Genomic DNA, 15,024 nt, shown 5'->3' with positions numbered 1-15,024 from the left:
TTGTAAATATGTTGCGAATTTTAGAAATTAATATCGATTTTTTTGTGTTTTTTGAAATCACCAAATGTAAGGAATGTGAATGTAGGAATTGATGGGCATAATGGAGTCCGTTGCATTTGCTTATGCCAATTTATGATACAATATTTGGCTTTGATTGAGTCATTGAGTAATTGTCAAATTCATTACAATCCAAAATGATGACTTCATACTGCAGCTGTTTTCAAGCGAATTAAATCAAAAGTTTCACATAACATTTGCAGACGAAGAACCGATTAGATATGCCACAAATTGAAGCCACTCAAAATTAAGTGGGCTCACAGTGTCCACAAGTAACCACAGCGAGGAGTCCCAATGAAGAAGACCTTCGAGCACAGCTCCAGCCAGGCCAGATAAGGCACATTGTTGGTGTTTGTTTACACATCTAATAAGTATACAACACATAAAAACGTATGTGTATATAATATATACGTAGTACACAAATACATGTATAAACTTATGGAAATTTATTCACAGTTCCTTTTAACTAAATACGTTCAAGACCTCCTCTAAAGTTTATATATACTCGTATATATATTTTTTCAACAAATTAATAGTTTTTAATCAACTTTTTTTATTGTATAGAATCTGTCATTGTTAAAGCAAAACAGGAAGTCAACGATTTCAAATATTTATGTCTTATTTATTTAAAAACTATAAAACAATGATATTTTTAATCGGCTTATTAGCTTAAAATTGAAAAAAAGTCGAAAGCAATATTTGTTTGTCAAGGATACATTTCCTTTCATATTATCCAATCAGTAAAAAAAATATTTGAAACCTTATCGAATTATTTTTCCAAGAAAAGTTTTCTACACATTCGTATTCAATTTTCATGAAACAAACAAATGTAAGTGAAGTAGAAGCAGAGATATAAAGCAAAATGCAAAGATACTTTCATGGACATATTCAGTTGAGCGGCGCTGTATATATGAAATGGAAAACGCGTATATTGAACGTATTTATCAGTATGGAATTTAAATAGCGTTCACGAAATGCTAAAGTGAATATGTAAAATAAGTGCAGCTTTTGGCTGGCAATCGCAGGTAAATAAATACAAATATTTGAGAAATTTATATAAATATCTGGCTGCCTGTTGTAAGGGGAGACAGCAGACAAGCATGTGAATAACAACGCAAAATATGGAAAAAACCGAAAATATATTTTTGCCGCTATTAAGAAATATTTCGCATTTAGCTATAATAAAACTGACTTGAACAGACTTTGAAACAGAGCATTTAAAATACAATTTTTTTTTAAATTTAATACAAACTTTCTGTGCTCTAAGTGTTAAGTAGTTTTAAATCCAAAGATTTTAAATTAAGTTATTTTGAAATGCTAAATGAATTGAAAGAGAGTAATTCACGGAATCAAAGGTCTTGCTGAACTCGCTCTGTATAACATTGATTTGCATTTTGTTATTTTGTTTTGAAAACCCGCAATTACAATTGAAATAAGAATTTCATATAGTGTAATCATGAACAGCTGCAGCTGCAACAAATAAAATAAGGATCCCCACGATAATCAAGTCAAGTATTTATCTTTATCAAATTTCGTTAAGATTTATAGTCGCGGGCAAGCATTTAAGGTGTTTAATAAGTGTCTCATTGTCCTAAATATATTTTCATTCTTATGATTTAAATTTAAGTATCGCCACAAGTTAAATACGTTAATTTAATTTCCCGTTATATGATAATGCTAGCAAATTTTTTAATTCAAAACATTGCTAGAAAATAATGATTAGTTATGCACACAATTCATCAAGAAATCAAAATATTTTTGTATCATTTAACATTTGTGCCCTCAATTGGGAATCTTAATTGAGAATGTTTCTTTTCGGGTGCTTAACAATATACATTTATTTGAATTGAAATTTCCAAGTAAGTGGTGAATTATTATTAACATTGCTTTCTCTGATTGTAGAGTGCGAAGTAATTACGTGTAGTGCATTTGGCAGTCGTTCTTGCCTCATAAAGTGAGCTATTGCTATTAATTGATGGCGATGTGGTGCTTATCTACGCAGCCACCCATTCGAAGTGGGTCAAAGTTGCTTTGGGGTTCAAATCCCTACCGCAACTCATAAATTTGTGGGGCGGCAAACATGTGTGCTTTTAATAAATACGAGTATAGCTTAAATAAAACAGCAGCATCACAACTCGACCATTAAAAACCAGACGAGGGCAGTTTTCGATTTCATTGTACAAATTTGCTGCATCCAATGGCATTAATTATGGGCCTTGTGACGCTTTTCATCATCATCGTCATGCACATCGGCAGCCTCATAAAGAACAATATAAACAAGAACCGCATCGACATATATGTATATACATAAATATTTACATATGTACTTCAATTGTTATCATCGGACTGTTAGATAAAAGTGACAAATTTATGTACGACTTTTGTTTAGGAATGGGCAACTGCATGTTTTATGTATATGTACAACAAATGAATATTATGGGAACCCAAAAAATGATGTGGGTATTATGTTTTGGTAGAGGTTCATATATATGGGGACATGTAATAACAAAGAAAAGAAGAAAATTATAACATAAAAGAGTAAACGTACTTTGAGCGTGTTGGTAATAAGAATTTGAGCTACAACTGAAACTGAACTGGTCTGCAAAATACAAAAATAATCAAAAAGAAACAGATCAGAAGAGAATATTGACAGATAAAACGCGTATTATGTACAAATGCATGAATGAAAGTTATTTAATTTGGTATTGAAACAGCCACAAATATGTTTCCCGCAAGATGTTGAACCAGATGTTCTGACTACAAATGCGTACCGCAGCTGTCAAACGGTCAACTCCAGATTGCTTTTCATTTTGCACTTTCAAAATAGCCCACAAATGAGTCTAACGAAAGCCAGTTCAAATACATAAATGTTGACATCATCGATGTGTCCAGGAATTTGATGTGAATAACCGGCCAACGGAAATCGAATGGGGAACAGAACACCCTAAATTTTGTTGCATGAATGGGCAATAGACTTTGTGTGAAAAAATTCAACTTGAATACAGTTTTTAATTGTGTATATACAAATATACAATTAGAGCATATAAGAGTGCAAAGTTTTAATTTTTATGGGTTATACAAAACACATTGCAAATAGGGCGTGTGGAAATCAAATGACCGAATAGCCGACCCTCAATATTGGGGCATGAATAATAGAATGGATTTTGTGTTAAATAATTAGTGGAATATGGTTTTTAATTGCGTATATATAAACACAAATTTAGAATATATTGGAGTGGATGTTAATCGAAGGTCATCTGTAAGCAGCGCAAAGTATTTAATTTTTTTCTAAGAGGAATATAGCAATATGAACTGATTACCTCGAACACATTTCAGATAGCAGATCCCTAATGTTGGTGCATAAATAATAGAATAGATTTTGTCTCAAATAATTAAAGTGGAATATGGTTTTTAATAGTGTATATATTTATACTTATATTTAGAGTATATAGTAGTCGATATTTGTCTTAGTAAGATCATCTGCAAACAGCGCAAAGTATTTAATTTTTTTTATGGGGCATATAGCAATATGAACTGAGGACCTCGAGTACAATTCAGATGAGGCGTGTGCAGTTTGACTCATATAGTCCTAATTAAAAAGCTGACAAACAAAGACATCTGGGACTGTCTTCTCCCCGTTCTCATCCTCATTCCCGCCGCCGCTCTCATTATGGAGCTCGTCCTCGTCAGAGACACGGTTGGAATGTGCACAACGAGATAAGCCAACAGCAGCGGCAATAACAATGGCTAACAACTGTAAAAGATAAAAAATCGCACACGCATATATGCAGATGAAGATGTGCGACAATGTAAATCCAGTTGAGATACAACCAGGCAGAAGTGTATCTGTGAGTAAATGGAGTTACTGAAATCCCAAAGAAACCAACACATATGTCCATAAGGTGCTGGCGATACTGTGGCTGGGTCTGGCTCTCAATCTCAGTCAGGGACTGATGCTGATGATGCTGGGGAAGCAAGCAAATAAAGTGACAACTTTAACAAATAAACTGCACAGAGAAATCCTGTGTGAGTACTCGAGTGAGTACTCCAACTGCAACATCAACTTGAACTCGAATTCACACTCCACACACAATATTCAGAGGCGGCTTTCTTTCTTCCCCTTTGAGCCACAGAAAAGATTCAATACAATGCAAAGTAAATAATAATAAACGACCTTCGCTGGCTGCCAGCGAGAAACTCGCCTTTAGGCATTGGACAGACGAGCGTGGGATCTTAAAAGTGTGGTCGGACACAGTTTTTTAGTAGGGGTGCCAATCAAATAAAAACCTTCTTTTTAAGGGAGCACATGAAATGTGAGATGCAAATCGAGTGCTTATTTACACAATCTTTTTTTCTTATGGCTTATCTGGCTGATGTGCAAAGAAAATTGTTGGGCAAGTTGCATGTAATTAAATGATAAGTCACTTGTAAATTTCATTATCACACAAAGTGGCACACGGGCATAGAGATTGATCTACTTGAGATCGCTTGGTAACCGATGATGACACTATTGGTCTACGAAAACTATATATCTTATGCGATGTTTGTATCTTAGATATTATGGTTTTTTTTTTTATTATTTTTTATTAGCGTACTGGTATCAACATATATTTATATTTATTTTATTTTTTTTTTATTTTTATAAGTTCTAAGCTTGAATAGGCGTTCGGCTCGTTTCAACTCTTTATATATGTTAAGTGATTGCTTAGTAATTTGTTGATTTTTTCATTTGATTTTTTCATTTCATCGCTGTCTGGCTTATATTATTTTTAAAAATTGCAATACGAAATTTGTGTATTTCAGCGCATGCAGCATAAATTCTTGCTTAACGCCGTCGTCATATTTTCCCAAACCCCGCACAACAACAACAACAACAATCATAAAAACCACTAAACAACAACTTGAAAAAAGAGAAGAAGAAAAAACAGAAGCGTTGGTTCATTTAAGGTAGATAAAGTATCGAGTACGCGCACAGCCAGCGATGTACTGCAAAATGAAAATGAAATTCACCGCACAATGCGCACAGAACGCAAATAAAAAAGAGGCTAAAAAAACTCCGAAAAAAGGGCGCACAATTTTAAACGTGACTGTTACAAAGAATTTCATTTCATTTATCACAAACAAATTTTTGCCATGTTGCCGACGTCGCCGACGTTGACAAAAATGATTATTATAAATTCGACCTTATTACTCTTGTTACTCTCGTTTGTTGTACAACAGTTTTTCGCGTTTGGTTTTGTATTTCACCTCATGGGAAGCAAATGGGCGCACAACATTAAGTATGAAAAGCATTGCAGCTGCAAAACGACACTGAGCACAAAATCACTTTGTTTTCATTACGTATTTTCTTTTTTTATATTGAAAAGATCCTCGTAAGTATCTATCACGAATGCAAATGAAAATTTGTTTTCGTTTCGTTTTGTTTCGTTTTGGCCTTTGCCGGTTGATCGCGTTCTGCGCGCGCCGCTTCTGCATACAAAACGCAACCAACTTACGCGCCGGTGTCTCGTTAACTGACCCAACAACAACGCCGGCCGCATGCGTTAAGTGAGCGTGTGTCGACGTCGACGTCGGCGTTCGCGTTGGCGTCTCTGTCAGCGTAGCTGCAGCCACTTTGCGCTCAAAACTCCAATAGCACGAAACGAAACTTGTTCTCCCCAATTCACAACACACAAGCACACACACACACTTGCTCTCTTACTTGCACTCACAAGCACACACTCACACACACTCACGCATGTAGAGGAGAACTTGTTGCTCGCATTTTGAGTTTTGTTTATGCCGTGGAACTGTTTACATGTCAATGTATAGGATTATATCTGTGTATTTGTTTCTTCTTTTTTTTTTTTTTTTTTTTGAGTAGTGCGCTTTGTTTTGTTTCCCGCTTGCGCTTTTTGCCCTCCCCCCTTCCTTCCATCTTTTGTCTCTCAGCGAGCTTCTGGCTCATTAAGTGGTTGTGTCGTACGTTGTGCCTGAGCTGAGTGGCTTGTCTGCCGGCGAATTGAGTGGCGCTCTTGAGTGTTGTTGTGATACTCGTAACAATTCAATGAGCATTACGATTCGCCTTGTTTATTGCCACAGTTTTTTCATTTTCATTTTTATTTTTGCCTTTTTTGTGTTTTTGTTTTTATTTTTGTTGTGACATTTTGGCTTATTTCGATACGATTTATAAATGCATTTGAATGGCCCGTTTTGTCATTCTGCTTTATTTTTCCGGCATTTCGATTGTTTTTATTTGATTTTTATGACATTTTACACACATTTTTTGCGGCTGCCGTTTTCGACTCATGAGTCACGGACGGGCTGTGGATCATAATGGAGCGCTGAAGGATTTATTGGATGAATGTATGTTTATATTCAACTGGAAGTGTCACCATGGAAAAGAGATGCTTTCAATTTAATATGTGTGATTTTTAAGAGCTCAGGTGCTGATATACAAATCGGTAAAGTACTCATGAAATACAGTTGTATTTATTTAATTTTTGTTATCCTTTTGTTTTCCTTTTAGATTTTGTTTTTATCATTTTTGAAAGTCATTTTAAAAATGCAAATTATTTTGCAAATTTAAACAAGAGTTTGTATGCGAAAAACATTTTTCATTTCACAATTTTCGAGCAAGACCGAAAATAACTTATGTGGTTCAATCAAAGAGTCACAGGTTCTCCAACTGCAGCACTTCCTGCCTCACTCACTTGCCACACATACATTAGTTTCTCTGATTGTCCACACATTTCTTCATTGGCAACTTAACTTAACTCAATGCCAAAAAAGTATGAAAAACTATTGCACAAATAAGCCAATTTCTGCTTCAGTTGGTTTGTCCACTAAGCGACTGAGAGATGATATTATTAAGTGGCAAAAAGAAAAATGCAAAAAATAAATGTCTATTCACCACTTTACACAGACATCGTCATCGTTGCAACATGTGACAAAGTGCGAAAAATGCTTGCAGCGAGTTTATTATAAGTATAGACATTTTTTCTTTAATTTTAGTCGCTCTGCCAGTGGATTTGTCCACACTTGTGCCGCCGGCAAAGGACGTGCCACAAAAATGTATTAACTCCAGACGCGACAGCTCGGACGACTGAGCTCTGGACGGACAAAGGCGGCAAGAGTTTTTTTATATCCATTTTGAAGTGTCGCTGGAAAATCTATTTTGAGCGCATAATTTTTCACGCTGCCACCTTTTGGGGCAGCATTTTTTCTGCTTTTTTTCTGGCTTTGCTTTGCTTTCTATATGCATATATTTCTTCACAAAAGCCGATTTGTCGTCTGCTTGAAAAAAAGTACGAGTATCTTTGGCATGTTTTTTTTTTGTTTGCTGGGCTTGTTTTTGTAGCCGGATTTCCTGCATTTGTAAATTGAATTTTAGTCTGAGAGCAGCAGAAGAATTGCAAGTTCTCAAGTTTCAAGTCTTCTTCGCTTTTATTTTTGAACATTTATTAATTACGATCAATGATAATGCTGACGAATTTCCAATTCGTGTACTTTAAGATTAATCTACATTTTCGGCTGAATCATCGTTTGTTTTCGATAGTAATGAAAAATTATAATAAACAATATTTTTCAACTTTGAAGCAACGTCGCGGGTATTTACCAACTAAATCCGTATATATTTGAAAGTATCTTTTGCTGGCAAAAAAACTTTTGGCCAATTATATTTATGATTATTTTCTACGCGTTTATATTTGCGAGGCAAAGTCAATCAAAAAACAGTTTTGTGTAAGCTTTTATTTCACATTTAATGCCCAAAATGTTAACTAAATATCGTAAAAGGGGCAAACAAATTTTTATGAAATTTGCTCAATACCAACTCCGTCAAATTAAATTGAAAAAACGTTTCGTTGCACATAAAAGGGTGCTGAAAGACAGCGAAAAAAATCGCCAAAAATAAAAAACAATTAAGAATGCTGTAGTCGAGTCAACTCGACTACGAGATACCCCAAATAAATATATTATATAGGGCTATTAAATATATCAATATGAAAATAGTTTTTATAAAATGATTGTTTCGTATCCGATGCTCATGAAATTTCAGTTGATCAATAATAAGTCAATGTATACTATATATTAATTAGCAGTCTCTGACTTTAAAATTGTGACTTTCAGGCGGACATAGTTACAACGACTCGGCTGTTGATCCTGTCTGTTACATACTTTTGCTCAAAACCACTCTACCCTTTTCAAAAATTTGTAATGCATTCGGGGTATAAAAAAACAAATGACAGTGTAAATGAATTGGCCTGAGTTTCGTTCTGTTCGCATATTGGTTTTGTGTGTGTGTGTGTTACTATGTGAGAGTTTATGTGTGTATTTTTGTATATGCCCGCATTTTCAATACAACCGAACACGTTTGACAATTATACACGACTACATTTCGTGGCAGATTGCTGCACTTTTTGCACACAACATTTGCGACATGTTTACAAAATGGCACAAAAAGTCAACGACAACGAGAGCAGTGTGTGGTCTTAAATTGATAGCGGGTGCTGTTGGATGGGAGTTGGGGTGGCTTATGCACCTGGATCCGAGTTACAATCATAGCCAAAGTAATCACATGGAGCAACATACGGAATTCCATAGCCAGAAATAGACTCAGACCCAGAACCAGAGCCAGAGCTAAAAGCCAAGCCATTTTAGCGTGACAATCAATTGATTTCCCAAGTGGATGGCGGAAAATATTTTGTTTGTAGTTTTGTGTGCTGTGAAAGCTTTTCTATTTCTTTTAGAATTGCAATCGCTTTTATATTTTTTATTTTTTTCTTTTTTGGCATTTTTGACAGGTCTGCTGCATTTTGTGATCAATAAATCATTTGCAGTGTGCTGTTTGCGTCTGGCTGATTTAAAGAAATAACATGCCAACAGGACAGCATTGATGAATGGGCGCTGTTAGAAAGCTACTTTGCTATTTAATTTTCGCGCGCTTTTTTGTTGTTTTAATTGTTAATATCAATTTTGTATTGGTGTTATTTGATGTGCATTTAAATTCTGATCGGTAAAGTTTTAATATTAATGTGCTTGTCGCGGTTTGTTTCCCGACTACATTATCTTAAAAAAGCGTTACATACTTTTGGGATTGCATGAGAAATGATCAAATCTGAAAATGTCGCTTGTCCGACATACATTTTGCGAAATATTTTATATTATAGTTAGCACAGTTTTTAAAACATCATTTATAAACATCAAGCGGTCATAAATCACACACATTAAAGCATTCAAGAATGACCAACATAATTCACACTGCGTATGAGTGATTTATTGAAGAATTTTCGAAATTCGAAATTGATTTCATTGTGCATGGGCTGCATAATAAACTAAGCCAAGCTGCAGTCATGTTGTTGCAACCACATTTTTTACAAACCCGAACTGACCACAGCACCAAAGCTCTCGGTAAGCTGGCCAGTAGCCAGGAGGCCAAGTGGACTCAAGGACAACGATGACAAGAAGGGCAGCAGCTGCTATTGTGGCCAAGTCTACTGGTCATATGGGGTTAAATGAGTTAACTGTGTGTGTGTATATGTTCGACGTCAATATCGACCACATGTGGTTAAATTATGGCAAGTAGAAATGTGCGCAGTGTCAGGGCCCCCAAAGCATTCAGTTGGCTCCCTATGTGGCTTCTGCAATTTCAGTGCGTTTTTGCCACATTTATTTTGCTATTTTTGCAGTTTAACAGGAAATCAATGAGATATATTTCACAGTGCAAAGCAATTACTTTTTAGTTGCCTAACCCTCTAGCTCATCACCAACTGACCAACAGACGAACTAACGCTTTTAAACGCATTTGTACGACTTAAACGGGCGCATTGCGCCTGCTTTGGGTTAAGTGGCAACACAATTGGATTCTCCAGACTGTGGTCTCTCCACGCACCATAGAATTTCTCACGTAATTACCCTTGTTGGAATCAACTCTATAATACGCCAAGAGTCCTCCATTCTTTTACCAATCAGCCAGGAGTAGTTCTATAGCGATGTCCAGTGTGAATTTGGGCTGCCAAGTTTGACAAATTGCAGTGCAGACCTTGTTGAGCACTTTTCATTTTGCACATAGCCTACGGCCTTAAAGTGAACCCCAAAAGGCACATTGACATGACGACATTGATGTGGCTGATGCATCATTTGTGAGCCGGAGTCTTCAGCAAGTTTCGCATGCAGTGAAGTGGATTGTATGCAGGGCAAGTGGCAAGTTCGTCTCTAATTGCAGATGCATTTGATTGACAGGCATGCAAGTGGCACGGCAATCGGCAGCATTTTGATTAAAGACTTGACACATGTATCGCAAATTTTGTGGCTTCTTAGTGACAATTTTGAAGTCTTGCGGCCATTATCGGAATTGTTTTGAAATTATTGTATTATATGTGTTTATATTTAAGTCGACTAAGATTCTTGTTTTATATTATGTAAATAGTTTAAGCACACTAATTTGAGTTTTATTATAGTATATTTGTTGTTTTTTAAGTGCAAAGTCGACTAATTGTTTTTATTTTGTGATTTTTAATTTAAAGATATTTTTTCAAAAATTCTTTGAAAGCGTATGTCAACGTTAATATACTGGATTTTCGGCATACTTTTAGATATAAACAATCTTCTGCAAATGACATATTCCACAATGCTGAACTATTCTTTGTGATTCTCCATAAATATATATTCATAATTAAAGACTAGCTTTGTTGGCACATGAAAATTTGTCGTAGACAACTTTTATCTTTGTGTTCGCCCAATATTAATTTCATTTGTAGCTTCAAAAAAATTATTTCATTTTATTAACACAGCAAATAACCCAAATCTTGTCATTGACGTGGTGAATTATTTTAATTTCTTTTGACTTGCCACTGGTGCATGCTCGACAGAAATGCAGGCAAAAAATTAAAATAAAATTGAAAACTCAATGGAATTTGCACGATTTTATAGAAATTCTTCGAGCTATGCAGATGGAACAGAACACGGATGGATTTTTTAGTGGTTAATTAACCGAAGTGTTCGCTGCGGCTTAGAGAGAGCTGCTTCTGGTCAGTTCAGGGGAGGTGGATTTTAACCAGTTGTTAGCAAAGTTTTGTCCCACATCAGCCTGGCTCGCGTGTGTGTGCTTGTAGGGGTGTGGATGTGAGTGTGAGTGTACCAAGCCATTGGGAGACTCCATTTAAACAGAGTCGAGCGCTGCATAAAGCGTTTATTTTAGTACACAGAAAGTTTCATTTGCGCTTCTCCAAGCTGCTCCATTTTTGTGCTGGTTTCCTGGTAATTGTTTTAAGTTGCACTTATTTAAACTTTTACGTTTTTTCTGCCGAAAACTCCCGCGCCCGATGCTAGACTAACTTTGGCAGCTTGTTGAGAAAGTTTTTTAATTCTATTTTGCTCATTTTTCTGTTTTACCATCACGTTGTTAATTTTATTAAAGTTTGCCTTATCAGTTTTTCGTCGGCTGCAACCTGCATGGCAACCAAAATTATTTTTTCCCAAAGGCGCATGGCAGAATTTAAAAAAAAAAATCCAGAACGTTGAGCTAGTCTTGGTTCAAACGTATTTTTTTCTGCGTTAATAAAATATTTATTATTTAAAAGATGTAAAGGATATTTTGCTACATTTTAGGCGCAGAAGTTAGGAGAGCGAACCAAACTTTAATCAATCAAAATCTTTAAGTTTTAATGAGATTAAAAAATGGTTTTATTGAGTGTGAATAAGTTTAAATAATATTCAATTTTAAATTGAAACGCATTTAAATTTTGATGCGTTGAGAGCCAACGAAAAATGTGTATCTAAAACGCGTAGAAAAAGAATAAGGGAAACCGGATTCGGGCGAGAACAATATAAGCTGGCAGGATGGGCTTAACATGAATTGTTTTGATGTGGATTTGGATTTTGTAAGATAGATTGTGCCTGGCTCTAAATATAGAAACATTAGAATATCCCTCAAAGTAGCACAAGACTGTACAGAGAAGAAGCCTGAGGGCGTAGCACGTTAAACCCTTAACGCCTGAAATCTTAAGCCAACTCTCTTGCCTTTCCACTCAAGTGTCATATTTATGCGAACTTTGTTGCAAATATATATTACTATGCCGTTGTTCACTTGTTGTTTCTTGCTGCCACATACAAAAAAGAAACGTATTGTTTCGTTTTATGGCGTTGCCTTTTGCTTCTTGCTTGCTTTTCCTGGCTTTTGCTTGCTGTGTATTGATTTTTGCCTGAGCTTAGCTCGGTTGCCCAAAAGTATGCTACCAGCATACACAATATGTGCATTTTATGCGCTTTGATATTTTATACAATCTCCCCCTCAACGAGTTATACATGAACATGGATATATATATATATATATATACTTACTATATATATATACTTGTATATCCTTGTATATATACTTGTATATCCATTGTTTGCACGCTCTGTGACATTTTTATGCGGCCAAACTTTGTTGCATCAAATTTACGGTGCGTATGAGTAACGACAGCCGTCGCCATCCGACCCGTCACATTTGTGGCCCAATATTTTGTTGTTATTCGCATTGTTGCTGGCGTTGTTTTGCAAACCAAACGATATGTGTCGTAAAAAGCACACTTGCATTTATTAGCCATCAGCTGAACCCAACCCACAACCCCAACCAAACACCAATCAAACTGCCAACTGCCAAGAAGAAAACTCCAAAAATACTATAACAAACAATGCGAAAGTAAAGGGTATTCAACATTTTCAACATTCTGTGTTGTTTTTTCTTTTGGTTAGTTTTACGTACATAATATGGAAATGTAATTGAAAAATATATATATTTGCCAATTCGTATGTGCTAAGAAAACGAAATGTGTAAGATGATAGAATAAAAACACAATTTAGTTGTCTTTTGGCAATTGAATGAAATAGCAATGATTTAAATTTTAAATTTAAATTCTTACATGCTGGAAAGAAATTTAACCTTTTTTAATTTTCAAATGAACTGCGAATGGCATCTGTAGTAATCTGCGTGCTCGGAAATTACAAATTATTTATGCTTCTTATGATTCCTATCAAAGGCCTACCCACACTTGAAGCACTGATTTGATTTTCTCTACAAATTACTTGCTGAAAAAGTTTGAGCGCACTTCCACTTTGCAAATATAATTGCACAAAAAAGTACGCGAGCACGCACAGAGACAATCAGACACTTGCACACCCACACACACCGAAATACACACACACGCACATACACACACACACAGACACATGAAAAGGACCCTCGAAAAAATAAAGTTGAGATGATGCTTGAACTGCTGAAGCTAAAACAAATTGGAGGCCATACAAATTACAACGGCAAAAAGTCACGGGCTCCAAGCCCAGTAAGTCAATTCAAATTGTCGGAAGAAAATTCGCCCGAAAGCCAGATGCAAAATTATGAAAATATAACACAGCAAAAATGTGAATGAAGAAGTAAAGTAAGGCCGTGATAGACTTACCGTCATGTATTCATCCAAACGATGCTTCCAATTGTCAGATCTATCGATTAGATTGTTCCATTGCTCGGAAAGTTTGCCAACCTCGCGTCGAATGCTGCGTGCCAGCTCCCGGCTCTGCTCCTCAGCGGTCATGTAACGGGAGTCGGAGTCATGGGGAGCTGTAAGGATAGGGCAAATGAATATGTGTGTGTGAGTAAAAACAGCGTGAAGAAGTTTCGAAAAAAAATGAACTGAACGAGCGGCAGACACGCTCTTTTTAGGCAAGCAAAAACAATAATTGCACCTGCTATCAAATTTGGTAGGCGGTCTACCTCCCCTACACATCCCCTACTCCCTTCCCGCTCACACTTTGTGCTGCGGCACGTAACGTAAGGGCGCGCTCAACTGTATGAATTAGAGATGATATTATGGTTCTTAATGTCTCCCGACAGCGATGATTATGCTGACGATGGTTGTTGGGTGGTTTTGGGGGGGGTGGAGCTTGCGCGGTGGAGCGACTTTGATTATGCTGATTGCACACAGTGATTAAATTTGCAATAAAATGATCTCAGCTTGTCGCAAGTGTCGGGCAACTGTCTAGAGTTCGACAATTTTCGACAGTACACTGGGGATAAGTCAAAGTCAAATTTAGTTGTATATGAGAGAGTTGTTTTTCAGTAAAATTAAGTGCTTATCGTCTGGATTCAAAGAGTTATCTGAATCTGAGCTTATTAATGTTTAAATCATAGATTTCCGATAACGAGATAACTCGGACCATGAAAGTAAAAAAAAAACAACAACTTTAGCAATATCCGCTTCGATTAGCAAACTCGAGATCAAATCGACAGTCGATATAACGACAAGAAGCAGAACTGAAAAAGAAAACATAATAGAAGTGTCATGGAACATGAAGGACAGCTTGACATGCATGTGGAGGAAATGCAAGAGAAGAGAGAGATAGAGAGAGAGAGGGAGAGGGAGAGAGTGACAAGTGGCAGCAAAGAGAACTGCTGTGCGACAGTGACACCGAGAGGTATGACAACAACAGTGGCTTCGATGGCAGCGCATCAGCATCAATGAATGTCAGGAGCCGTTGGCTAAATCTGAATTTAATTTAATGCACGAACGGAGCCGGCATACAACTTTTATGGCCCCGAACCGGAGGCGTTGCTTGTCGGACATTCGACATCATGGTAATATAATGGCGCTAAGCAAATATCACAAGTGAAATACTCAAATACTAAAATTCTTTCGAGGACGCATCCGCTCCTGCCACTGCTTCTGCTTCTGGCCTGTTGTAATATTCAAATTCAATTTGAGATTGAGTTTATCGCATAGATGTTTTCTGCTCTTTGCGCGCCTCACTGACTAACATACTGACGGACTGACGACGACACAGTTTGATGGAAATGTAAAATGTATGTATTGAAGGAGATGGAGACAAACGGTTGGAAAACTTTTCTTGCGTTGATTTCAATTTATATCCGACATTTTCCTTAGACTTGCACATTTTTTCAAAAATTAAATTTGGTCAACTACAAAAAGGCAAAGACAACTGAAAAAAAAA

The 15,024-nt window shown here is 36.3% G+C and overlaps 1 protein-coding gene across 14 annotated transcripts in view; it reads right to left on the bottom strand.

The window, feature by feature from the left end:
• LOC6570006 (dystrophin) overlaps positions 1-15,024 on the bottom strand; it is a 178,047-nt gene that overhangs the window by 26,255 nt on the left and 136,768 nt on the right. For 7 of the 14 annotated variants that reach the window (XM_032741741.2, XM_032741742.2, XM_032741744.2 and 4 more), the window contains 2 exons: positions 13,479-13,636; positions 2,606-2,656 (listed from right to left, as the gene is read on the bottom strand). In XM_032741741.2, the coding sequence (XP_032597632.1) occupies positions 2,606-2,656; positions 13,479-13,636 (209 nt within the window). Of the gene's footprint in view, positions 1-2,605; positions 2,657-5,240; positions 5,496-13,478; positions 13,637-15,024 lie in introns of those variants that run through there. The other 7 variants (XM_032741743.2, XM_032741745.2, XM_032741752.2 and 4 more) reach the window with 2 other exon arrangements.

The sequence above is a fragment of the Drosophila grimshawi genome, unplaced genomic scaffold (assembly GCF_018153295.1).
Source record: "Drosophila grimshawi isolate 15287-2541.00 unplaced genomic scaffold, ASM1815329v1 contig_545, whole genome shotgun sequence".
Classification (NCBI taxonomy): Eukaryota; Metazoa; Arthropoda; class Insecta; order Diptera; family Drosophilidae; genus Drosophila; species Drosophila grimshawi.
This window is presented reverse-complemented; position numbering and strand designations above follow the sequence as displayed.